Genomic DNA, 26,179 nt, shown 5'->3' on the forward strand with positions numbered 1-26,179 from the left:
TAAAACAGTCATGAAGCTACTTTGGAACATTTTGATTTATGTTTTTATGTACTTTCATAAAAGTAAGTAAGTACATAAATGTACTTAAATGTACATAAAAGTACATGTACATGTAAAAGTAAATGTACATAAACGTAAGTACGTAAATGTACTTACATTTTTGCATTTAAAAAGTTCTTTTTCTTGCATAATTAGTCTGGATGGCATTGCCTCTTAACAAGTGAAATTGACTCCAAGTTTATGTTAAACTTTGATTTCTCTGGGTTGAGGAAAATTTTAAAACAGACAATTTTTTTTATGTCTTGTTTCTGTAATGTTATACAAGCATTTAATTGGGAGCTATAATATTAGTGATCCTTTAAGTCATCAGTGGTGATCTGTATGAGTCTATGAGATTACCTGTGCTGTACTCTGTCCTGGTGAAAATATAGCTGCAGTCTCTCCTAAATACAGACCAGAACAGCTTGAGGAAGACATTTATTCATGTCCATCCACGCATTGTGGCAGTGGAATTAAAACATGAAGTGAAAGGAATGATGTAATGCAAAATTTGACTTTTCCTTTTTTACATATTGTGTATTGATGTTGGAGAGCTGCTTTCTGATATTATCAGCATTAGCTTGGCAAAATACTTAGGCTAAGGGGTATGGTTACTATTTTTGATATTTTTCTGTTGTCTGTGTAGTCAGAACACTTGAGTGTATTTTTCTTATTAGAAAATGAGTAAGATTCAATGAGGTAAACTGTAGAAAGCCAGCTAATCTTAGCAGAGATAGAACCTGATATAATATAAACAACTTTAATGACTAGTTTTGAGTCTCGGTAGCATATAATTTTGGAAAGTGGAACTGAGATTGAACTGTAGTGTCATTTCATGTGAAAACTTTGAGCTGGACTTATGTATGGAGATAACCGTTTCTCAACAAATACCTTAGGCTATGTTTGGCCCCCTGATTCCATTCTTAAGTTTATAGCTCAAAAACATTGAACGTTGTTTCTTTAAGTTATTTAAAATAATAATCTGTGGATAGCCTGAATTCTTAGATTACTTTACTTTTAGGAGAGCTTTAGAAAAAAAGAAGCAATTGAAGATTTGGTGTACTTCAGAAAGTACCAGTAGTGTGTTGGAGGGCTGGTCTCAAGAGAAGTTTTAGTATCAAATTTTCACAGTAGAACTTCTTTTTCCCCTGTGCTTCTTTATAGTTTTATAGTGTTGCCAGTGCTGTTATGTATTTGTCAGACATTTCAAGATTATTATCAGGAGCAAGATGGAGAATATGCTTTTGTGACAAAATTACAATATTTTCCTTTTTTAAAAGAAGAAAAACCAAAGTGTTTTTTGAATATTGTATTTTTTCCACATTTATAAAGTACATCCATATACAAAATTAGTCTCTTGTTAGGCATTCCAAACCACAAATTCCTGTTTATTTTAGAGGAAAGTCAGCCCTCAGAGGTCTCCGTGCATATTGAGATGCTGTATTTCACTTATGAGTGCTTAAATAAAACTGAGACAAGATCCCAGTCCTACTTGCACACTTGTAAGGGGAGTAGTTTATTTTGAGTAATCCAAAAGCTATAGGTACAAAATTTATGTTGAATATCTTCACTGAAAATATGCAAAAAAAAAAATAAAAATAAAAAAATGCCAGAAAAGTAGTTGAACAAAACGGAGAGTGAAATTCTGCTTGTAGGCTACTGTAAAACATTGAAATGATGAATTTCAGAATAAAAGGATGAATTTAATTATTTCCTCCCTCTCATAAACTTTTTACCAGTCTTAGAATTACTAAGAATAGTAAAAATTCCTACTGGAAATTCTGGCTTTCTTTTTAACAGTAATATTTTCCTGTTGTATTCTTTAAATAACTTGATCCTAAATTAATATAGCCTAACATGATTAGGCCTGTGGACATTAACCCAGTGCTTAGCAAACTATTAAATTTCAAGCCCTGTACGTAGTAGTTTTGCATGCCGGATTATAAACTAGTCTGTAGTCTTGTCTGTTGCACCCTGCTCTGCTTCATAAGTAGTTGCTCTGGGGGAGTGGGGGTGATGGGTTAACAAAAACAAACAAAATAAAGAACCAAAACAATGAAATCAAATTATTCTCAATTGGAGTCTTAATATTGCTCTCTGTAAACCTGTAGTGTGGTTGATTTGTGACAATGGCATTGTGTACTGGAAGAGAAGGTGAAACAGTAACTGATGCTTTCTATTATAGTTAGAAGTTTGTGTTAAGCATGCTTCAAGAAAACACAGCTAGAATTGTAGCTTTCTGCAGTTTGGGGCTGGTGAAGAGCATGCAACAGGGGATGCTGTTCACTGTATTTTGTCAGTTTTTCCAATTTTTGCCTATTGTGTTTTATTAAAAAGAATCTCTTTGTTTTCATGGCAAGTGATTACTGTTGATGAATGTTAGAACAAGCATCCCCTTTCAGCATCTCTCTTTCCTTTTGTTATTTCTTTATTTATTAAAAGGTTTTTAGGCTGCCTGGCTAGTAAGTCAAAGAACTCATCTAAGGCATCCCTAAAATATTTTGAGTATTTGGATAATCTTATAAAATTGTTTTTACATATGCCTTGTTGCCTGTAGTAAGGCAAACTGCATTTTCATGATTAGTGTTTGAGCAGCTCAGTTCCTTTTCTTTTGTATCATTTAAAGTAGTAGTGTTTTGTTGTTTTTTTAAGGCTGCATTATGTTACAGGTGTTAGATGTAAAAAATTTTGGTAATGAAATAAAAATGGGACCATCCCTGAGGAGATCATAATGAAACAAACAGAAGTTAGATTATTCCCATTGTGCTAGCACTGTGAATTTAACTGAAATAAGTTACATTCCACACTGCTTTTTGTCCTTAGTGAAACACTGTACACATACAGGGTAATAAAAGATTGTTAAAGAGGTTGTTATACCTGACATTAAAGTTGAGAGTCTTCATGATCTGAGACTTATGATCTGAGTTTCAGACTACTGGTGATGGTCCTGGTGTGTATGCATTTGAAGTAACATATGGACCTGAATATACATAACATGTTTCTTACTTGATTATTGCTGAAGTTCTATGGAGAAGGTATGTTATTTAAAACAATGCATATGTTTGCTCAGCTTGCTGTGGAGATTGTAGCAGTGAAAATCCAACACATAAAGGGTTCAGCACTGTGGTACGTATTGTGCACAGAACAGTAATTACACAGAACGTACCATTTAGCTTAATTTTCAAGTCTTTTTGATTCTGTATTGCACCAGGTGATGTGTCTGCAGGACTTCTACTATTAGGAGTGGTAACCAGATGTTAATTCTGCTGCTAGTTGTAGGTAAGCTCAAAACGAGAGTGAGAAAGAGAAGAAATATTCATTAAATACCTGTGCAGTGTGTTGGGATACTTCCTTTGGTTTTGGCAGTGTGGTTGATCTCTTTAAAATTTCTTTAAAGAAGGGGAAAAATGAAGAAAAGCAACAAACAACAGTGTGTTAAAGTAATGGATTATGTTTTATATGAATGTAAGATCAAAACATAAATATTCTGTACAAAATTACTGAAAGTACAGACAAGAAATACCAGTTGTTTTTTTGCATACTGATGATCTGTCTCTTGGAACTGAGTACAGAATAATACAGTGCATGATAAAATGTAAGATCATTGTGACCTGTAACATAGTGCAGCTTTAACGTAGTGGCTTATCCTTAACTTGAGTTCAGACTTCATTTCATGCTTCCCAGCCTTCTGTCAAAATACTGTACTGTAATTGCAACTGTACGAGTTCTGTTGTTAACGGCAAGGCTTTTGGAATACTGTATCTGATCTCTGCCTTACAGCACAAGCAGCGCTGTCCTGTGCTGGAGGACCAGTTGGTGGATCTTGTGGTGTATGCCATGGAACGGTCTGAGACTGAAGAGAAGTTTGACGATGGTGGAACCAGTCAGCTTCTGTGGCAGCATCTCTCCAGCCAGCTCATTTTCTTTGTGCTCTTTCAGTTTGCAAGCTTTCCTCATATGGTCCTGTCACTCCATCAAAAGGTAAATTGTTTGTATCGATCCCTGCTGGTAAGAGAGATAGTAAAAAGGTTAAATTTAAAAAAGAATCACACTCACCCTCCTTCTGCTTCTTCCAAGAAGTACCTAATGTGTAATTTTTTTTTTTTTTTCCTGTCATGTTGTGCCCTGTGAAGTGACTCAAATTCTTGAGTTAGATTGTGTCAGACTGGATATATGGAAAACATTTTTTACAGTAAATGTCATGCACTGGAGCAAGTTGCCCAGAGAGGTGGTGCAGACCTCTTTCCTGGAGACATTCAAGGTCAAGCTGGACAGAGCTCTGAGCAGCCTGGTCCAGCTGTAGGTGTCCCTGGTCGTGCAGAAGAGTTTGACTATATGACTTTCAAAGAACCCTTCCAAATCAAATGATTCTGTGATTAGTTTGGTCTGTTTCAGTTTATTCAGTTACAGCATACTGCATTATACAGGAGGTAAATCTGGATTAAGTCAGAAGAAGACCTGAGCACTGTGGTGCTTCATCAGTCAAGCTTCAAACGAACAAACACCTGAGCAGGGCATGAGCTGAAGAAACATGCCTTGTAGGTGGATGCAGGAGTCTTTTGTTTTTCTAACCAATCAAAGATCATTTGTCTAATTACAGTGACATTAGCAATAAGAGTCCAAATTTATTGCTACTTCCTCATAGTGATACTGTTAAAAGTGATGCGCTTTCAACCATTTACCCTTTTTGGATTCTGAAGGTGACGGTGTCAGTCTTCCTTAAGAAAGAGTAGGAAAGGTTACAGTGTATCAGCAATATCCTGGGCTCTCTGCTGGGAGAAATGTGCTGATGGTATAAAAAAGACTTTCTTTTTACTTGCTGTAGCAGTAACTTGTAGCTCCGTGGATAAAATTTCTAGCATGTGCTACACTTCTTTGCACAGTTACATGGATATCCAGTGTACTATATGTGGTGTATATCCACGTAATGGATAGTTTTTCTTTGCCCATTTTGGTATTTCACACAGTATCACACAGTATCACAGTCTTGTGCGAGTTGGAAGGGACCTTAGAGATCATCGAGTCCAGCCCCCGGGATTCGAGCCTCCTGTGTAGCAGAGCAGCACTTCTACCACTTGCGCCAAGGGGGATTCAAACCCAAGCCTCTGGTGTTGCAAAGCGGCATTCCTACCACTGCGCCACCGGAGGCACACATTGTTTATGATCATATTTTATGATCAGATCTCTGAATTTCTGCTTATGATGTGCTATAAAATGCCAAAAAGTTGAGTTTCAGTAGGGCTAAGTGTCGGGTCCTGCATTTTGGTCACAACAACCTCAGTCAACCCTACAGGCTTGGGGAGGTGTGGCTGGAAAGCTCCCAGACAGAAAGGGACCTTGGTGTGCTGATGGACAGTCGGCTGAATATGAGCCAGTAGTGCGCCCAGGTGGCCAAGAAGGCCAATGGAATCCTGGCTTGTATCAGGAATGGTGTAGTGAGCAGGACTAGGGAAGTCATCCTGTCAATCCCTGTACTTGGCATTGGTGAGGCCTCACCTCGAGTACTGTGTTCAGTTTTGGGCACATCAGCACAAGAAAGACATGGAGGTAGTGGAGCAGGTCCAGAGAAGGGCAACGAGGCTTGTGAAGGGCTTGGAGAATCAGCCCTGAGAGGCTAAGGAAGCTTGGGCTGTTTAGACTGGGGAAAAGGAGGCTGAGGGGAGACCTTATCGCCCTCTTCCAGAATCTGAAAGGTTCTTACAGTGAAAGTGTGGCAAGTATCTTCTCTCTAGTGGCAAATGACAGGACGAGGGGAAATGGCCTCAAGTTGCGCCAGGGCAAGTTTAGGTTGGATATTAGGAAGAACTTCTTTACAGAAAGGGTAGTTAAGTACTGGAATAGGCTCCCCAGGGAGGTGGTTGAATCACCATCCCTGGATGTGTTTAAGAGCCATTTGGATGTGGTGCTCAGGGATATGATTAGTGTAGGGCTTTTAGAGTTAGGGTACTGGTTAGGCTGCGGTTGGACTAGATGACCTTTAAGGTGTTTTCCAGCCTGGGTAATTCTATGATTCTATGATAACCTCTGAAAACTGGAACCATTTTAGCTTCCTCTTTTAACGGTATCTTTGCAGTGATTTTTTTTTTTTTTGCCTTCAGCATTTGTCTGTTATTGAGTGTTTTTGACAGTTGGCAGGCCGTGGCCTCATTAAAGGAAGAGACCATCTGATGTGGGTGCTACTGCAATTCATCTCTGGCAGCATCCAGAAGAACGCACTGGCTGACTTCCTCCCAGTCATGAAGCTTTTTGACCTTCTTTATCCCGAGAAAGAAGTAAGTCTTCTCTTTTATTATTATTCAGCGTGACACCTTTGTACACAGATATTATTATTGTTCTTCAGTTGATATTGCGTCAATGTGCTGTGTAGTTGGAGATGCATATAATTAAATGAAAGATTTCCAGTGCTTCCAGCTGTGTTTTTTCAATAACCATGAGCAGTGTTTTAGTTGTTTTGTGTTTTTTTTTTAACTTCAAAACAACAACAAACACAACCAAAGTCTTAAAGTCATGTGTTCCCTAAGTTTTGTTTGACTAAGGTTTTGAGAAGGTGTTTGTTAGAGCCCTGAGAATATACTATGGAGGAATAGTATACAGATTCATTGTTACATCTGAGAATATATTATCAGATACTTTTAGGTGCAAGTAAAATGAACAAGGCACTTTAAATTTGTTTAGTATTAATGACTGCCTAAAATTCTTTCTGTAATCTTAAATCAGTTCCTAGTTGTGCTTGGTATGTTCTAGAATGAAGGTTGTTGAGGTAGGGGAGAGTTAGAGGAAGTTATTAAACCTCCACCACAACAGTTATATCATCAAGATATCCTCATTGTTTGCTTTTACAGTGTCTTCTGTTTTGGGTCAGTAGATAAGTTAACATAAATGTGTGATATACCAAACTGATAAGGTTGAATGTACTGTTTTTTTACTCCTAGCAAAGTTTTTTGACTGACAGAAATTCTGTAGTACAAATTGTTTCGTGACCTCACAAGTGTTTCATTAGCGCAAACTATGAGAAGAGTGACTGCATTGGTTACTTTAACTGTAGTGATGGGCTTTCTTCAAGTTTATGTGGTACTTTGTGAATACTGGCTATGTTGTTTTTCTGTATATCAGTACACTCAACATCATCACTTTGATTGTTCTCTTCTTCAGTGTATTCCTGTACCTGATATTAACAAACCCCAGTCCACTCATGCTTTTGCTATGACCTGTATTTGGATTCATCTGAATCGGAAGGCACATAGTGACAACTCCAAGTTACAGATTCCCATTCCTCATTCTCTTAAGCTTCACCATGAGTGAGTTCTGTTGTTTTTTTTGTTACATTTTGGTTTGTTTGTAGACATAATGGAGTAAGAATCTTTGAGTCTATGTTCAGAAGGCATTGTGTGCTGAGATGTTGTATGAGGGTGATTAAATAATTAAAGCAGAACTGAGATCTTGAAGTAGAAATACTACATAAAGAAATCATTATACGTTAAAGGAAATTAGATTACATCTAAAAGGGATAACTCTTAAATTCTGATGGAGATTCAGAAAGAAAACTGATTACTTTGTTTTATTATGCAATGTGTTGGAATGTGTGGTACATTACATGTTTTTTCTGAAAAAGTCATTTTTGAAGTGTATTTTCCTTTCCTTTCAGAAGAAAATGCAGCCTGAGCAGATTTTTCTAAACAATGATTAGAGTTGTGGCAGCTCTAGTTATTTGATGCAGTGCAGTTGATAAATACTTTTTCCCATTATTTTAAAATGGATTTTTTAACTGGAATTATTGTGGTTCTAGTCCTTGAATCATACATGTACTTGCTTCTTTCTACTTAATGTTTGATGTGTTTTTGGTACTCTAGGTTTTTGCAACAGAGTTTAAGAAACAAAAGTTTACAGATGAATGACTACAAGATTGCCTTGTTGTGCAATGCTTATTCAACCAATTCAGAGTGTTTCACTTTGCCAATGGGTGTCCTGGTAGAGACTATTTACGGAAATGGCAACATGAGGATATCTCTTCCAGGAACTAATTGCATGGCATCAGGGTCTATAACCCCCTTGCCAATGAACCTCTTGGACTCGCTCACAGTTCATGCCAAAATGAGGTAGAGTATACAATTATACAAACATACAATTATACAAATACGGCTTTACAACAAGTGAATCCTTATGTAATTAATTTACAGTATGGAAATATTCCTGTGCTTGAAAATGCTATGTATAGATCTCTTGCTTTATGTCTTAAACATTGTAACTTGTATGTGTTTGTTTTTGACTGAAAAATATTTTCTCTTCCTCAGTTTGATCCATAGCATAGCTACAAGGGTTATTAAGCTGGCTCATGCAAAATCTAGTGTGGCCTTGGCTCCTGCTCTTGTGGAAACCTACAGTCGCTTGCTGGTTTATATGGAAATAGAGTCCTTGGGCATCAAAGGCTTTATCAGTAAGAAAAAAATAAACTCCCTCACCTCAACCCTTCCCTGCTCCTTTAGTTCAGTAGCACGTACAAGCTGTTCTGTATTTAAAAAATAATAATAATAATAAAATAATCTTAAGCAAAGGTTCTAAATTGGGAAGAAATTATATTCAGTTTAACTCCTTATAATACAGATATCAGCTGTTAATGTTCATTTGGAAGATTGAGCTCTATACATGCATGGCATCATAGAACACTGCGTGTATGTGCTATTTGTAATTAATACAACACTCACAAATCAAATGTCTCACTGTAACCATCTGTCAGCAGTGGTGTATCTTGCAGTTACATTTTGAAGCACAATCTCTTGGAAAACATATTTTATGAACTTTTTCCTAAGGTCAGCTCTTGCCAACTGTGTTCAAATCTCACGCCTGGGGAATTCTGCACACTCTGCTAGAAATGTTTAGCTATCGAATGCATCACATCCAGCCTCACTACCGAGTCCAGCTGCTCAGCAATCTTCACTCCTTGGCTGCTGTGCCACAGAGAAATCAGAATCAACTTCATCTGTGGTAAGTGATGGTTACCATGTTTAGTTGTAATCACAGATTTTTTTTTCCTTCAATGTACGTTGAAAGTTGTTTAAGTACTATAATACATTTGAAACAGGATGCAAGTACCTCCCACTCTTAGTTCTGTGACTGTGGTGTTTTGTGGAATCTCAGCAGGCTGCGTTTTGGAGCTACAGTTAGATGTTAGTAGGAGTAGTCTGCAGTTGCAGCAGTCTGTCTCAGACATGGCAGCAGTGTCACAATCAAAAACAGTAACATGCATCAGCGCCATCATGTCAAGATATGTCAGAAAACTGTTGAGCTCCTTCCACAGGAGGAAAGGAGCAATGCAATGCCTGCTGCTTGTAGTCACAGGGACTAGTTTGTTTGCTAGCAGTTTTATGCTTGTTTATTCCTCTAGATGATGTGTAAGTCCATTACAAGAATTAAGCTGATTCAGGTTTATTTGATAGTGTTAATTTTCAGTCAGTTCAGAGAAATAACTTTACTCATCTTGGATCTATGAAGGAGTCGGGACAACTTTATGGGGGCTCTCTGTGAATTTATGTGGAAAAAAAAAAAACTTTGATGTATGTCTTACATCAGTATAAGTCACACTTTAAAATGATAGCTAATCTGCATACAAGAAAGATGGAAGGACTAGTTCAAATTCTAGAGTCCATATACAGCTAATTCTAGGGAAAAATACTGAGTTTACTTGTCTTAATTTCTTGACAGGTTAAGCTGCAGACTGATACTCAGTTTGTATCCAGTGTATGGGTTGGTTTATTTTTGTTTTTTTAATTTACTAGATGATCTAGATGATCATCTTTACTAGATGATGGTTCCTTCCAACCCAATCATTCTATGGTTTTTAAACTGGAAATCTGGTTCTTTTTATTCACGAAGCACTGTTTTGTCTTGCTGCTTTGTGAAAGACAAGATTGTTACGTGAATCAGATAACTTAGGTGCACATAACATATTGCTAGTTTGCAATTTAAAATAGTAGATGGCTTTGGCATTTCAAAGACACAAGACTGTAAAAATCTCTCACTTCAAATTGCCTCTTGTGAAAAGCACTTCCAGTCAGAATTCTGTAAAATAATGTGCTTTTCAGCAAAAGCAAGACTTCATTTCTTTAGTAAGGATGACTTAGTGCTTTCCATTTCAAGGCGGTATCTTTGCAATGTCCCTGCTTTATTCATGGTTGAGTTTTTTTGTTCTGTTTTAGCATGCACGTGTTTATCCATATATCTTTGTTTAGGTGAAAGTGTTCAAAAGATAACAAAGGGGAGCTCTAAACTGGGGGGAAGCTCCAGTGTCCTTTTCAAGGGCTCTGCACCTGAAATTTTTACTGAATCAACTTTTGAGAGCTTTATTTGAAGGAAAGTTGAGAACATCACTTGCAAAACAAATGGTTCTGTATTATATGAAGCAGAAACTGAAAGAGTATTTTTGGAATCTTAGAACCAGTGGTGTGTTATTTACTAATTCGACTGTTTCCTTCTTTCAGTGTTGAGAGTACTGCTTTGAGGCTAATCACAGCTTTGGGCAGCTCAGAAGTCCAGCCACAGTTTACACGATTCCTCAGTGATCCCAAAACAGTTCTGTCAGCAGAATCAGAGGAGCTCAACAGGGCTTTAATCTTAACTCTAGCAAGGGCAACGCATGTGACAGGTAATAGCGGTATGCTGAGATGACGTCTAACTGAAGATTGAAGTCAGGCCACTTCTGCCATTTAACATAAAATCCCAGAAGTAACCCAGTCAAAATATATATTCCATATTTTTCTTGCTTTGAAAAATGTTTACTTTGTGTTTATGAATTCTGATGTGATTTTTAGGAAAAAAGCTATCAAAAGTCAGGTGCTGTATAAAAAGCATCTGTTAAACACAAGTCTAGTGCCACCATCTTGTTCTCTTTATCCTGCTTTCAATTTCATTATTGAAGCTTTGGATTGATTACTGATTCGTGGCATTTAAAAATAAAAAATGCAGCATTGAGAGCAGTATGTTGCTCATGCAGAAACCAACACCTCACTTGTTTACCTTTAAGAAGTAGTACCATGAGTTTTGGGTTTGGAAGAGGGAAAAGTTTTTCTTGTGTACTTGAACATGCTAGGAACTTGTAGTGACAGTGGTCAGTTCTTGTTAGCTTGGTGAAGGGTATTTTCTCTAGCTCCTTTGTTTATGGAAAAATACATTTTTAGTGTAGAGACTTGATGGAGAATGAGAACAATTGATTTTTTTATTTTTTTTTTGAAAAACTGATGGAGCAGATCTTTAAATAAAGGACCTCTCTGTTTTCAGTTTTTATGCCTTTGATCAATACGTAATTTTAAACCAATATTGGAAGGGGGTGAGTTTTGTGTTTGATTTCTACAGCTTAATCACGTCCCATCCCTGGAGGCATTCAAGGCCAGGCTGGATGTAGCTCTGGGCAGCCTGGTTTGGTGGTTGGTGACCCTGCACATAGCAGGGGGGTTGAAACTAGATGGTCATTGTGGTCCTTTTCAACCGAGGCCGTTCCATGATACTATGAACTGAGAAAAATGCTAAGCAGTTTTTTAAAGCAATGCAAAAGTAGCATCCAGCAATTACACCTCATTGCTCAGGTGTAATATCCTCAGGATTTTTAAAACATTTATTTAATTAATCAGCAGTAGCATGTTCTGCTATTGTTAAAGAACATTAAATATAAAATGTTAAAATGGTACTTGCTATATTTCTAGCTCAAAGCCTATAAATAACTTCATTATTGTTAGTAGCATAAAATAGGTTATTCCGTGAAATAAATAAGATTCTAAAGGAAGGGATGGGAAAAGTTGGTCGAAAAGTGAGTCCTTTTGTATAACAGAGACTTGATGCACGTTACTACAGAAGAAATAACAATAAACAACACTAGGATTGTTTTTACATGAAATTCTAATGTTGTCAATCCATTTCTTAGATTTTTTCACGGGCTCCGATTCAATTCAAGGAACTTGGTGCAAGGATATATTGCAGACTATCATGAGTTTCACTCCACATAACTGGGCATCCCATACACTAAGCTGTTTTCCAGCTCCATTGCAGGTAATAGTTACGCTGATGATTTTATACCTGGAAATACTCAGAACTTGCTCTCTAAACAAGTTATTTTGCTTTTTACTAGTTGGTGGGATTCTTTCTCTGTCTGTGCTATGTTAAGTCTCTAAAAAAAGTGCTTGTAACACCAGTATATCTTCAGAAATGAATTAGCTTTTCCTGAAGTATTCTAAGGTCAAGTTTGGCCAGCTGGTACTACTAGAGGAAGGTAAATCAGATCTTTAAAAAATACATAATGATTGAATAAGCCTCTTCTGGCAGTTTGTCATGTGTTATTGACAAAACAGTGAACATGGTGAGGAAACTATTTTGTCTAGTGGATTTTGATTACACAAGGAAATAGAAACTTATAATGTGCTAAGTTAGGCTAAAGTTGGCCTGTTATACACTTATTTTAGGCTCTAGGTCACACTACATCCTACTTTCCTTCCAGGTATTCTTCAAACAGAATAACGTGCCTCAGGAAAGCCGTTTTAACCTAAAGAAGAATGTGGAAGAGGAATATCGAAAGTGGAAGTCTATGACCAATGAAAATGAGATAATCACACGCTTTTCGGTGCAAGGTTCACCCCCACTTTTCCTTTGTCTCCTATGGAAGATGCTGTTAGAGACAGATCACATTAATCAAATTGGTTACAGGTGAGGATACAAAGGTGCAATTTCAGTGTTTGTCCAACCATCCCCCCATTACCATAGCTACAACAAACCACTAAACCTTAATCTCATAGCTTCTCTTGAATGAGGTTCAAGTAGCTCCTCTTGAACACTGCCACAGATACCAACTCCACCACCTCCCTGGGCAGCCATTCCAGTGCCTGACCACTCTGAGAGAAAATGTTCCTTCTTATGTCTAATCTAAACCTCTTCTGGTACAACTTGTGGCCATTTCCTCAGGTCCTGTTTGTTTTGTTGGCAGAAGAGGCCAAGCCCCTCATCACATCCTCCCTTCAGGAAGTTGTAGATTGTAATGAAGTCTCCCCTGAGCCTCCTGTTCTCCAGCCTAAACAATCCCAGCTCCCAGTAAAATTGCATTGGGCTACTAGATATGCATATTATCTATGAAATCATATAAAAATGCATAATGAAAGCACGTATTCTGTGCCAGAGTACTGACTCAGTCATTCATTGAAAATATTCCAGGTGAAAATGTATTAAAAAGAGTGTGACATTTGTTGATTTGCTTCTAAACATTCTTGACTAGCTTTGTTTTTTTGGTTTTTTTTTTCTTCTATGATAGAGTACTAGAAAGAATTGGGGCCAGAGCTCTTGTGGCACATGTCAGGACCTTTGCGGATTTCTTGGTGTATGAATTCTCTACCTCTGCGGGAGGTCAGCAGCTCAACAAATGTATTGAGATTCTCAATGACATGGTGTGGAAATACAACATTGTAACACTGGACAGGTTGATACTTTGTTTGGTAAGTATAGTGTTAAAAGAGCTTTTCCTGCTTGGAGTTTGGTCCTTGCTTTCTGTGATGCTTTTGTGAGAACTTTTTTTTTTTTTTTTTTTTTTAAAGTGTATCAGCTTCAAATGTTGACTATTTGATAAGGAAAATAATAGATCAGTTCTGTAAGTAATGAAAAAGTCAGTCTTACAGTTACCTGAATCTGCAGGGGAAACCTTTTGTGGTTATTTAAAGACAACCATTGAAACATTATTATTGAACTTTATTTTTTGTGCTGTGGATCTTTGATCTCAGAGCTGTGCAATTATTTCTGTTTTTGGAAAAGTCAGGAGTGTAGTATGCCATTGTTTGGAAACAAATGGATAGCCCTGTGACTGCTAAAGTTATAGTCTTTTTGCTTGGAATTCAGCCTGTTTCATCAGAAAAATAGAGGAGAAATGGTATTCTGTCTTTTCAGGTTATCTTGTAAATTAAAGAAAAGCAGAACTTAGCCAGATAGAAATAAATTTTCAGTCATAATTGTACTAAGATGAGATTTTAAATTATAAAGCTCTTTGAGTTTTAATGGGGACTTCAAACTCAAGTGTGAATATGATAGAGTGGCTGGAAGTTCGAAGCAGCCTTAACCAATTAATGATAATGAAGCTATTTTCAATGGAGAGAGAAATAGAACTCTCAGGGAATATATTTGCACCAGGAATTTTTTGAGATTTTATTCTTTACAGAGTAGAAAAAGTGATGATTACTTTTCTCCAGTAGTGGTGGAGCCTACCTGTGTTCTGTCTACATTCCAAAAATACAGCTGAGAGACTATATTTTCACTGTGGATTTATGTGCAGATCTATGTCATGTTCAGCTATACTGGCTCACTACTGTCTAGCGGTTCTTAAGCAGACAGCAGCATCCACTCTGTAATTCCATGTTTTCTTTTTGTTTGAAGGCTATGCGTAGTCATGAAGGAAATGAAGCTCAAGTCTGTTACTTCATTATTCAATTACTCTTACTCAAACCTAATGATTTCAGAAACAGAGTGAGTGATTTTGTGAAAGAGAATTCTCCAGAGCATTGGCTGCAGAATGACTGGCATACTAAGCACATGAGTTATCACAAGGTATTGAAGTTAATAAAACCATTGTATTCTAATACTTCCTGTAGAGTTCAGATCAGCTAAGAAGTCTTTTTTTCTTGAAAATTACACGACAGTTCTGTAGATTTTTAGAGCTACTTAAGTAGTAATTTGTTTGAGTTAATATAGAAAAGCAATGCTGTGTTTATGTGATTGTGTTCAAATTATAATGCTGTAATATCCAAAGATGGGAGCATCTGAAGGGCTGATTAGAAACCCTTGTTCATTTAAATCCAATCATTTTAAAACTTTGTTTTTATTGAGATTCATCTAGGATGGAGTTCTTGTGCACCAGGGAGAAGGTATATTCCCTTCTGTTCTTATATGACTAGTACAACAGTTAGATCTACATTTTTCTCCTAATTATTAAAGTTTCTTTCATCTCCCGTGTGAGAAGAATACAATATCTAGACACGCCAGGGAAGAGAATTGATGAGATTTTAATGTTTTTGTAAACATATTGGCTTCTGCTGGCTAAAAAGAGATGTATGATGGAGCGTTCTATCAAAGGATACATAAATGCTGGATCAAAATAGGCACAACTAAACTCTCGTGCAACTAAGCAGATACAGTTCTGATCCGGGAGCCTTTTGGTCCCCATTTGCTTCTGCACTGGCAGTACAGTGTCTTAACTTTCTAAAAGTGAATATGTAGTTGAAGACCAAGTTATATTAATCTGGGAAGTGCTCTGTCATTGCTATAGAGTTACTGGACTCAGTGTGGCATGTGGAGGTTTCAGTCACAGGTAAATACTGTGCACGTGCTTCAGCTATATTCATCAGGTATTTGATTACATTCCAGATCTTTCCCTGGGAGTAACATGTGTCTTATTTCTGGTGTTCTGATTTAGTACATGATGCAAAAGCTTTCAGTGGTGTTAATTTCCTCTAGGTTTCCTCTTAAAACACTTGACAAGGGACACATAGCGACTAGTTGCTTTTAGCTTTGCCTTGGTTTACTTATTGCTCCCTTATGCTCCTTCAAATGATGGTGAAACTTATGGGATTTTTTCTGAATATGTATCTTCTAGTCATAACCATTGTGTGATTTCACTCAAAAGATAGTTTTTCTTCAGTAAGCTTTGTGCTGATAACCTCTTATTGCAGTTATGAGTGGTAATGAGGGTTATGAAGAGTCTTTTAAAGCAGTGTAGGTGCTGAATATTTAACATGGTGCTTTTAAAGAAATAGCTTTTAAGCTTGTTTGGTTTCTTTCCCTCCAGAAATATCCTGAAAAGTTGTATTTTGAAGGCTTGGCAGAGCAAGTCAATCCCCCAGTTCAGATCCAGCCCCAGTATCTTCCAATTTATTTTGGAAATGTGTGCCTGCGATTTCTGCCGGTGTTTGACATTGTAATCCATAGATTTCTGGAACTGCTTCCAGTGTCTAAGTCACTAGAAACCTTACTGGATCATCTGGGAGGTTTATACAAATTCCATGGTAAGTTGCCTGTGAGCTCAGGCTTTTATTCCTACTGTGGTGATGCTATTGTACTTCATCTCCTCCATGCCTAATAATCTGCTAACACAGTAATGTTTATTCCATTAATATTCTATGAATTGTGTGCACATTTCCACAAAGAAGTACAATATTTGATTAGTGCATTTCAGCCTTCAAACATCGAACATGCTTTCATTCAGGTAGCTTCTGAATGCATTGCTTCACACCTTTTCCTTTCACCCCCCATAGTAGTGAATACTTGGACTTCTGTCTTAACAGTCTTTCAGATACTAAGACAACAGAATACAGTTCTTCCAAAACTGTTTGTGAGAAAATTGTTTGTCCTGTTGGTTTTTTTTCACGCTTTATTTTTATTATGCTTCCACAATATATATTTTATAGATTATGCAGTTATGTTATGGCCAGACATCTTATGATGTTCTTTGTTTACTGTCTTTTCATGCCTGGAGTCTTACTACTTAATAGCTTTTAAATGTAGAGATGGTTTAAAGGATTTGCTTATTAACAGATAGTGTGATGATATTGACTTTGCCTGACTTCTGCTTGTCTCCACGCTTTCAAGCATAAGTGCAAGACAAAAGAAAGTCAATGTCGTATAATGACACAAAGAACATGAGTCTGTTCAATGCATGCTGTTTTTAAGTATATGCAATTTAATCTTGTCCAGCTCTTAGTTCATCTTTCGTTCTTGCTATCAGAAGTGTAATAATGATGCTAAGAGATATTTCTGTTCTCTTTGTTGTTTTCTTCTTGGCAGACCGTCCAGTGACTTATTTGTACAACACTCTTCACTATTATGAGAGACATCTGAGAGAGCGCACAAACCTCAAGAGGAAGCTTGTTCATGCCATCATTGGCTCTCTCAAAGATAATCGCCCATTGGGCTGGTGTCTAAGTGATACTTACCTCAAATGTGCTATGAATGCCAGAGAAGATAATCCATGGGTTCCTGATGACACTTACTATTGCAAACTCATTGGAAGACTAGTAGACAATATCCTTCTTAGTGTGCACTGAGCTGTACCAATGTCTTTCAACTTTGTTTTGTCAAAATGATCTATTTTCATCTACTCACCTATTTTGAGTTTGTTTTTAGAGGTGTGAAGAATGTCAAAGCAGTGGACCAATTAAGTAGATAAAAAATTGGCTGGAGATGATTTTAAATAAACAGATAGGAAAAGTGACCTCTCTTTTAGCAGTAGAGAGCTATTCCTTCCAATTACAGAAATCGTTTAGAAGATGAGATCAAAGTTGTAACGTGTGTCTTTATTTCTTTATTATTTTACATGACTGTGCTCTCCTAGCAAAAACATCTTGAAACGTACGGTGAAAATGAAGTACAGTACAGCTGTGTAAATATATCACTACTTAGATAAAAATGGTGCTATTTATGCGTTCTGAAATGAACCTTAATTGCCGCACAAAGTAAGTTTGACATAAAACATGATGGAAATAAATGTAGAACAGAAGATTATTTTTCTCTAGTGCCATTACTGGTAATATGAAGGAGAAAAAAAGTTTTAAGATTGTAACAGTATATAGGTGAGGGTCAATATACGTTATATTATCAACTATTGAGATTGTTTTTAGGACAGAATAATACCTTTAACACAAACCTAAATGTTCTTAATTGTTGCTTTTTATTTTTTACATTTGTGACTACAGCTAATTTAAAGTACTGTGGAAATAACTGGTGAACCTAAGCAGCTCTGTTCTAGAGAGTAGCACTAGTGGAGTCTCTCTGGATGCCTTTTCTCTTAAGATTCGCTTTATGGGAGCTGGCCAATTTTCTACATTTTATATCTTCACTGATCTTCCCAAATGGCCTTTTCCTAATGTGTAATTTGGAATGTTTATTAGATCTATTTAAAGGAAATTAAAATTATGTAAAACACTGCTTTTATGCAAATGTCAGAGTTAGATCTTCTCAATATGTAGCTCTAATGAACTATTCTTCCTCGTGAAAGTATTTTCAGAGACTGAGCAGGTGCTCACTTTGCATAAACCATCACTGTAGAATTTCTAGCAGATCTTTTACGAAAGCAAATTAAAGGTTTCAGACTGCAGAGTAGAAAATTCTTGTTAATTTCATCTTGTCTCGGAAGGAGGTGCTCAATTAGATGGTTGGTGTTTTTTCTTCTACCACTTCATCAGGGAAGTTTATCCTCTGTATGACCTTCTGTATACAAGTCTTCACGTGTGCATTATACACATGTATTTGTAACTGTATTTATGTAATGTTTCAAGTGGTTTATATTCATGCGCATGTCCAGATGTCTTATTTTTTTGCTGTGTCTATTTTACACATTCTTAGCAGTTTCTTTCAGTTCAGTTTTGTGTGTGTGACATATACGTACAGTGTTAAGCAATGTACTGTGTACGCTAGTTCTTGTTGGGGAGCTTTTTTTCCTTAATCACTGTCACCTATGGCAGGCAAATCACCTGGTCCATTTCCAAATTGTGACTGGAGATTCAACGAGTTTCCTAACCCAGCTGCCCACGCTCTTCATGTTACCTGTGTTGAGCTCATGGCGCTGGCAGTTCCAGGAACAGATGTGGGCAATGCACTACTGAACGTTGTGCTGAAGAGGTATGTTGGCTCTCTGTAAATGTTTTCTACAATTTATAATATACAATTGAAGATTGCTAAAACAGTTTGCAGTATTCATTTTCTTAAGGTTTTGTAATATTTAAATGAATTTAAACTTTCACTGTTTGCATTTATGTGTTTTTGGAGAGTTTTCCATTGGGTTCAATGGCACAAGACTGGAAAAAGTCCTTTCAGATGGAGTGAGAGATTCCATCATTTAATATATAGAGAAGGAGGAGGAAACCATTAGTAAGACACTGAATCCTGTGTGTTAATTAGAAATACTTTGAAACAGAACAGAGTTGCAAGGCCAACATTCTCTCAGGGTGCCTTAAATTTTACCCGTAGTTCTATTTATTGATTCCTTGCTAAGCTGAAATGAAAAGAAGGGCCTAGTATTCCTGCAGAGATGATGCAGATGTCATCTTTGATCAGCAGGGACAAACCAAAATGATTTTGTTTTCAGCTTTATTCAGCTTAGTAATATACTATTGTTAGCTTTGTGGCATGTGGAGGGAATGAGTAGCTGTTATGCACTCAAGCTTGTTTGGTAGCAGTCATAGTGTGATTACACCCTCTGAGAAAAACATGCTTCTAAAACAAAATCATGTTGGACTAAAATTTGTCAAGTCATGTCATCATGGTACTTACGTTGCCTATTATGTCTCCTGAATAGCTGCGTGTGTTTGTATAGTTCTGTAAACTTCTTGAGAAATATTCTTTGTTTAAAGACACCTTGTTGTAGGCACATGGAAAGTACAAATTGCAGTTATGGATTTCAGAGCTCGAGTTTTCTTTTTTTTTTGTTCTATCCATAGTCAGCCCCTGGTGCCAAGAGAGAATATCACAGCTTGGATGAATGCTATTGGACTAATTATCACAGCCTTACCAGTGAGTCAATATGTTGTATTTTAAAATAAAATATCATCTTCCACATAAACATTCTTGACTTTCATTTTAAATACATTTTAAGTGCATTTTAAAACTTTGTTCAGTTTGCAATGTGAAGGCAACATCTACAGATTCCTCAGAGGGCCATTCTGAAGGTTACTTGCGTGCAAGAAAAACATCTTTTTCTACTTCTGCAGCATGGAAGAAGTGAAGAAGCTTTCTGCTTTTCTGTTTTGTTTTCAGGCTAGGAAGAAAATGAGTGAATCACTCTTATTAAAAAATGTGATTAAATTCCACATGTCTAGTATTAATTATGAGCTGGAACTACAAACTCAAAATTTTCTATAAGGCTTCTGATAGGAATGTAATTGTCTTAACACTTACATATCCTTTACCTGTATGTGTTTATATCATTCTCTCAACTTCCTGCGAAATATTGTTAAACTATATAAATATACCTAAGACTGTAAAAGCAAGTGATTGCAGTATTAGTGGTCATGTTTCAGTAGATGTTTTGATCTTCTGAATGTAAGGAAAGGCTGAATAATTTTCTCTTATTTCTTGTTGGCTATGTGTGCAACAGTTGTCCTTGTGACCTTCTTCTTTCAAAGTGGTTTCTTTCTTTGAGGAGGAAAAAACAGCGTGGATTTTGTCCTTCTTATTTTTGATCCATGGATTTCTCTGGAGCATTTTCCTCGAACCTTTGTTTATACTCTCTGACATTTGTACCTTGCTTTTTGTTTTCATGTTTTTTGGTCTGTCTGTGCTTGTACTCAGACAATTTTAGGTCTCTTTCCATGAAGGCTTTTAACGTCTGCTCTGTTCCTTTTGGTCTCTTTTACAGTAGCTCTCTAAATAATTAAATTAATGAAATATGTTGTGATAACATTATGTCCTTGAGTGTACCCCATCCACAGACATGGATGTGTTTGTTTTGTATTATGCATCTTAATTTTCAGGTTCATCAAACAGGCATATAAACTGCTATCTAGTTGAAAACATCTTAAATATAACAGTGCTTCTCATCCTTTCTCTGCTGTTGTCTATAATGCTCTTTGCAGAAAGAATTAAGACTCTTTGTTTTTCCAGGAACCATACTGGATTGTTCTCCATGACCACATTGTGAGTGTTATCAATAGTCCCAGCTTGACATCAGAGACAGAGTGGGTTGGTTACCCTTTCCAGCTGTTTGACTTCACAGCATGTCATCAGTCTTACTCTGAGATGAGTTGTAGCTACACTCTGGCTTTGGCACATGCTGTTTGGCATCATTCTAGCATTGGACAGCTGTCTCTCATTCCCAAGTAGGTGTAATTATATTTGATTATTTGTTTTCAATTTTACATGTTGTATATACTGAAGCTGTACCTGTAGTATTTATACCAGCAAATATGTAGGGAGTTGCACTGAAATCCACTCAATAAATCACGAGTCCTTTTTCAGCTCCCTTTTTCCCCCCCCAGCATAGCTCTTATTATCTGTAAGTTTCAGAGCTCTCATCTAGAGTGTGATTGCTTTTCACGACTGCCTTTTGAAAAATTTCTATTAGTTGTATGCTTGTTTTTGTTCATTTAAACTTTTCCTAAAGTGCTGATTGTGGTATAATTATAAGGTGTCAGCTACGGCCGGTGTGTCTTTAATTCTGGAAAGTACCCTGTAGCTGCTCAGTGAGATGCTTTGCTGATTGAATGACACAGTAGTGGCCCACTTAGTCATTAAGGCAAGGGAAAAGTACCACTGCATTAAAAAAAAATACTGATTTGACTTTCCACAGTGCTGTGTTAATGGTAAGACTAACAGCTATCATTTGCTAATAACAAGTTTTAACGTACTGGGCAAAAGTGGAGGTGGTATGATGAATTCCTGTCAATTGGTTGTGACCATTGATTTAAACGTAATGTTAAAACTCCAGAGGACAGCATTTCCACTGTACATAGCATTCTACTATGCTTAGGTGGGATTGCTTTTCTCTTTGAGAATATTTTCAAAACATCACAGTAATTTCTAAAACAAAGGCTCAGATCCATCGGAGATAATCTGATTCCTTAGCTGAATTTTGGGCAAAAGGAGGAAAAACGTCTGGCTGAAGTAATAAGTACTTTGGAAATATTACAGGTTCCTCACAGAAGTGTTGATACCCATAGTGAAAACAGAGTTCCAGCTGCTTTATGTTTACCACCTCGTCGGTCCTTTTCTACAGCGGTTCCAGCAGGAGAGGACACGATGCATGATAGAGGTAAAGTAATAGCTCTTGGATCACGTTGTACAGCATCCATTATTTTTGCACTGCAGTTATATTATAAAGTCTGACAGAGATGTGTCATAAACATCTGGAATTGAATTCTATACAAATAAAACTGTTTTTAAAAACAAGCATGGTCTAGATAAAAGGTAAACATGGTCAGCATCTCTCTAGAAGCTTCAAAACTTGTTCTTAACTGTTCATACTTAAATGGATTTTATAGGCTTTTACTCACAGCATACATTCAGTCAGTGGTGTTTAACTATTGCTTGCATCCCATATACCACAGTTTCATCAATACACCACTTAGGAAAAAAGAACCATGTGGTTAACCATAATGGGATTGTTTAGTCTTGCTCATTTGTCCATTTGTACTTGAAAGAAAGTAAACAGTTAAGAAATGCAGATACTTTAAAAGCAGTACACATTTCTTAAGCTGTATAACTGTTTCCAGTGTAAAGTGCATTAAAATGTTTTCATTTTTTTTGTGTTTTTGGAGACAGATTGGGGTGGCCTTTTATGAAATGCTCCTGAATGCAGATCAATACAGCTCACATCTGAACTACATGGATCCTATATGTGATTTTCTGTATCATATGAAATACATGTTTACAGGGGACAGCGTGAAAGACCAAGTAAGCAAATCAGTTATCTTCCCTTATAGAAAATTAATCTTCTTAGGAATGATTTCCACCTGTAGCAGTCAAACAAAAAGCTTTATTTTGGACTAGTCTCTCTGTAGGCAAACTGGGGAGTTGGTACGCTTTTATGCAGTTACAACCTTTAGCTCCAGTAGGTTTAGCATCTCAGATCTATGGGTTATTTTCTGTAGCGTGAAGCTTAAGATGCAGCTTGAAGGTTCTCGAGGTACTATTATTTAAAGCAGCCAGTAGGATAAAGCTGTATAAAAATTTTGACTGTTTATTTCAAGCCATATCTTTGAAGTTTTTCCTAAGTTTCTGTTTCACTTAATGTAGCTTGGCTTGTGACAAAGCAGGGTGAACTTTTTAGTTTTTAGAAGTGTAGATTGTGTTAATCATTCTGCAGAGCTTTGTTATGGTCTTGTTACCTCAAGGTGAGGGACGGGGTTAAGGGTAGTTGTCACAAGAGGCCCATAACTTTACATGATGAATAAATAGAATGTTAACATAAATACTGTGATCTTTTTCCATTGCACGTCTTTAATGGTCTTATCAATAGTAATGTGTCCAGATACTCCTGATTTACTAAATGCATTTCTGTCTTAATTTGTTATTTAATGTTGTTCTATTTTACAGGTTGAGAAAATAATTTGCAATTTAAGACCAGCTTTGAAACTTAGGTTACGTTTCATAACGCACATCAGCAAAATGGAGCCAGCAGGTGTTCCACAGCAGCCTCTCAGTAACGGGTCACCAGCACAACAACCTAACCAAGTGCCTGTTAACGTTGCTCTGCCAGTAACACAGTGAAATGAAGTGTTAGGCTGGCCTTGATGTGAAGGCAGCCTTCAAGGTGAAACATCACCCGAACTGAAATCTGGTATGCTGTATAAAAGGAAAGAGAACTACAGACAGATCTGTGCTTCATTTTCTTTTGCACAGTGAAGCTAATTGTATGCATGCCAATCTTCTTGACTATTTATATCAGACACTAAATGAGGTATATATTGCCTTTCTTTAAAAGCACTGATTGAAGTTTCTCTGCAAGCATGTGGACTTCTCAAGAGTTTACAGCATTCCTGCTCACTACCCTGATATCAAGTCATCTGGATTTTTCCTTCCTTCTGAAATCAAAGGACCCTTGGTGGATATAGTCTGGTTTAAAGAAAAAAAGAGACTTTTCTTATATTTGGCTTTTGCATCTTACAAATTTATATTCTTTTTGTCCAACAGAAGAATTTTTTATCATCATTTGGGCAGGTACATTAAACTGTTACATGGGAAATCACCTGCACAAAAAGGTTGCATCAGTTGCATTATGACATCTTGTTGATTGAGAATGAGCTTTTGAAAGTAACTGTCAATTTCATGTGTACAGTTTACATTCAAGGTGTGAGTGTGGTGGCTTTGATCAGCATCAATTACTAGACTGGAGTAGATTTTATAGAGGCTTTCTATACTGTATTTACTGGAAGAGTACGTGCTCTGTCAAAGCTGTTAGAGATCTTACCTTCCCATTTGGGAAATGCTGTAATTTTTATCAGGTCACATCAATTTCCCTGATATCTTGTATTTTAGATTTGTATATTCTACTTTCTTTATCTGTGTACTGTGGTCAGCAGGTTTTGGTAATAGAGTTGAAATACTAAATGTTTTGTAAATATTCATCTTTTTAAATTAAAGAAAAAAGCTTTAAAGACAGTAGCAGTAGTAGTAGTAGTAAGCTTATTTATTTTCCATACACTTTGTGTTTAAAAATAAAGATGTACTGTAGCAAGTGCTTCTCAAGCAGACCTGAGAAGTGAGAATCCCATTGCGGCTTTGAAAGCTTCTGTCATCAGTGAAACTCTTAACACTTGTTCTCTTCCTAAGCAGTTTTTGGGGCATACAGCCAGAAAGAAATGCAGAGACAGCACATCTCCCGTCTGTTCTGCTTGCGTGTTTGGACTGAACTAATTCTAACGCTGCAGGCATTTTCCCAGATTGTCTTGCTTCGTATTCTAGCTTGATGCAGACCCAGAATATCCTTTTAAATATTTAAACTAGCACCTGTTTCCAGTCAGTGGGATTTCAGAGCAATGATGTATTGAGGAAGTTGGATAACACCATAGAAGCAAATAGTGTGAGCTGTTGGCATTCTGTAAAGCTATCTTTGTTTTGAATTTTGGCTTCTGTTTATGTTTTTTTTTCATTTCTCACTTAAGTCTGTGAAATTAATTTATTTGCTTTCTTCTATTACCTGTATTACAGGTAGCCAATGTGGAACTGCAGACCTCCCCCACCTCATGCTAGTTTTACCAAGAATATTTATATAGTAAAACTTTCACAGTCTACTTCACAGAATCACAGAATCACAGAATTACCCGGGTTGGAAGGGACCTCAAGGATCATGTAGTTCCAACCCCCCTGCCTAGCAGGGCCACCAAACATACACATTTACTAGATCAGGTTGCCCAGGGCCCTGTCCAACCTGGTCTTGAACACCTCCAAGGACGGGGCATCCACAACCTCACTGGGCAGCCTGTTCCAGGACCTAACCACCCTTCTAGTAAAGAACTTTCCCCTAACATCCAACCTAAATCTTCCCTCCTTCAACTTAAAACCATTTCCCCTAGTCCTGCTATTATCAGCCCTTTCGAAGAGTTTACTCCCCTCCTGGGAGTAAGTTCCCTTCAGGTATTGAAAGGCTGCAATGAGGTCACCTCGCAACCTTCTCTTCTCCAGGCTGAACAAACCCAACTCCCTCAGCCTGTCCTCATAGGGGAGGTGCTCCAGCCCCCTGATCATCTTTGTGGCCCTCCTCTGGACCCTTTCCAAAATCTCCATATCTTTTTTGTACTGAGGACTCCACACCTGGACACAGTACTCCAGATGGGGCCTCACAAGAGCAGAGTAGAGAGGGATGATCACCTCCCTATCCCTGCTGACCACCCCTCTCCTGATGGAGCCCAGGATCCCGTTTGCTTTCCGGGCTGCCAGAGCGCACTGCTGGCTCATGGCTACTTCGAATGGGTCTGGTTGAGTCAACAGAGATTGATGTAAGGAAAAGGTTGGATTCCTTCTTTAACCAGCTGAGGGAGATTGCAGAAAATTTGCTAATTGCTTGGTTGTGTGTATGATACTGCACTGTGCATGCAGTGACCCCCTCACTAAAGAAGGATGGCATATGCCAGTTCAAGTGGTGGTCAGGTTCTGCTATAGGCTGCCTGATTAAGGGGAGCCTGTTATTGAGGCCTTCTTGCTTTTCATCTTCAAGAAGCATTGTGCTTACTGGCTCTCATCCTGATAGGGAATTTCAACTGCCCATACGTCTGCTGGGATGCAGCATGAAGCTCCAACTCCAAAAGATGGTGAATGGTTTTGGTTTTCACTGTGTCTTTGTTACAGCAGCATCCAGAAATTCAGCTGCAGAGGTTCTCTTCAGCCCTCCTGTTTCTTCTCTGCTGTTAGTGAAACACCGTTGTGTTTCAAGGCCAGGCTGGATGTAGCTCTGGGCAGCCTGGTCTGATGGTTGGTGACCCTGCACATAGCAGGGGGTTGAAAACATAATCATCGTGCTCCTTTTCCACCCAGGCCATTCTATGATTTTGTGATCTTCTCCCTGTCCCTAATCTTCCCTTCTCATGCCTGTTCGTTGTGTCTAAGCTATGTATATGCCCTTGTGTGTTGTGTAGTATTTTAGTGATTCCCACAGAGAATGATCTGGGACTTGGTGGTATGCATCTGTGCTGAGATT

General features: G+C 37.5%; 1 protein-coding gene across 2 annotated transcripts in view; it reads left to right on the forward strand.

The window, feature by feature from the left end:
* Positions 1-24,254, forward strand: part of MED23 (mediator complex subunit 23) — a 35,374-nt gene extending 11,120 nt beyond the window's left edge. For both annotated transcript variants that reach the window (XM_015858505.2, XM_015858506.2), the window contains 19 exons: positions 3,820-4,020; positions 6,168-6,311; positions 7,192-7,337; positions 7,890-8,135; positions 8,331-8,473; positions 8,847-9,021; positions 10,515-10,678; positions 11,951-12,075; positions 12,521-12,726; positions 13,325-13,505; positions 14,434-14,604; positions 15,842-16,058; positions 16,837-17,073; positions 18,504-18,669; positions 19,488-19,560; positions 20,650-20,864; positions 21,676-21,796; positions 22,306-22,437; positions 23,080-24,254. In XM_015858505.2, coding sequence (XP_015713991.1) covers positions 3,820-4,020; positions 6,168-6,311; positions 7,192-7,337; positions 7,890-8,135; positions 8,331-8,473; positions 8,847-9,021; positions 10,515-10,678; positions 11,951-12,075; positions 12,521-12,726; positions 13,325-13,505; positions 14,434-14,604; positions 15,842-16,058; positions 16,837-17,073; positions 18,504-18,669; positions 19,488-19,560; positions 20,650-20,864; positions 21,676-21,796; positions 22,306-22,437; positions 23,080-23,253 — 3,237 coding nt within the window. In that variant the 3' untranslated portion in view covers positions 23,254-24,254. The remainder of the gene's footprint in view (positions 1-3,819; positions 4,021-6,167; positions 6,312-7,191; positions 7,338-7,889; positions 8,136-8,330; positions 8,474-8,846; positions 9,022-10,514; positions 10,679-11,950; positions 12,076-12,520; positions 12,727-13,324; positions 13,506-14,433; positions 14,605-15,841; positions 16,059-16,836; positions 17,074-18,503; positions 18,670-19,487; positions 19,561-20,649; positions 20,865-21,675; positions 21,797-22,305; positions 22,438-23,079) is intronic.
* Positions 24,255-26,179: the final 1,925 nt, after the last annotated feature.

The sequence above is a fragment of the Coturnix japonica genome, chromosome 3, assembly GCF_001577835.2.
Source record: "Coturnix japonica isolate 7356 chromosome 3, Coturnix japonica 2.1, whole genome shotgun sequence".
In the NCBI taxonomy this organism is placed as follows: domain Eukaryota; kingdom Metazoa; phylum Chordata; class Aves; order Galliformes; family Phasianidae; genus Coturnix; species Coturnix japonica.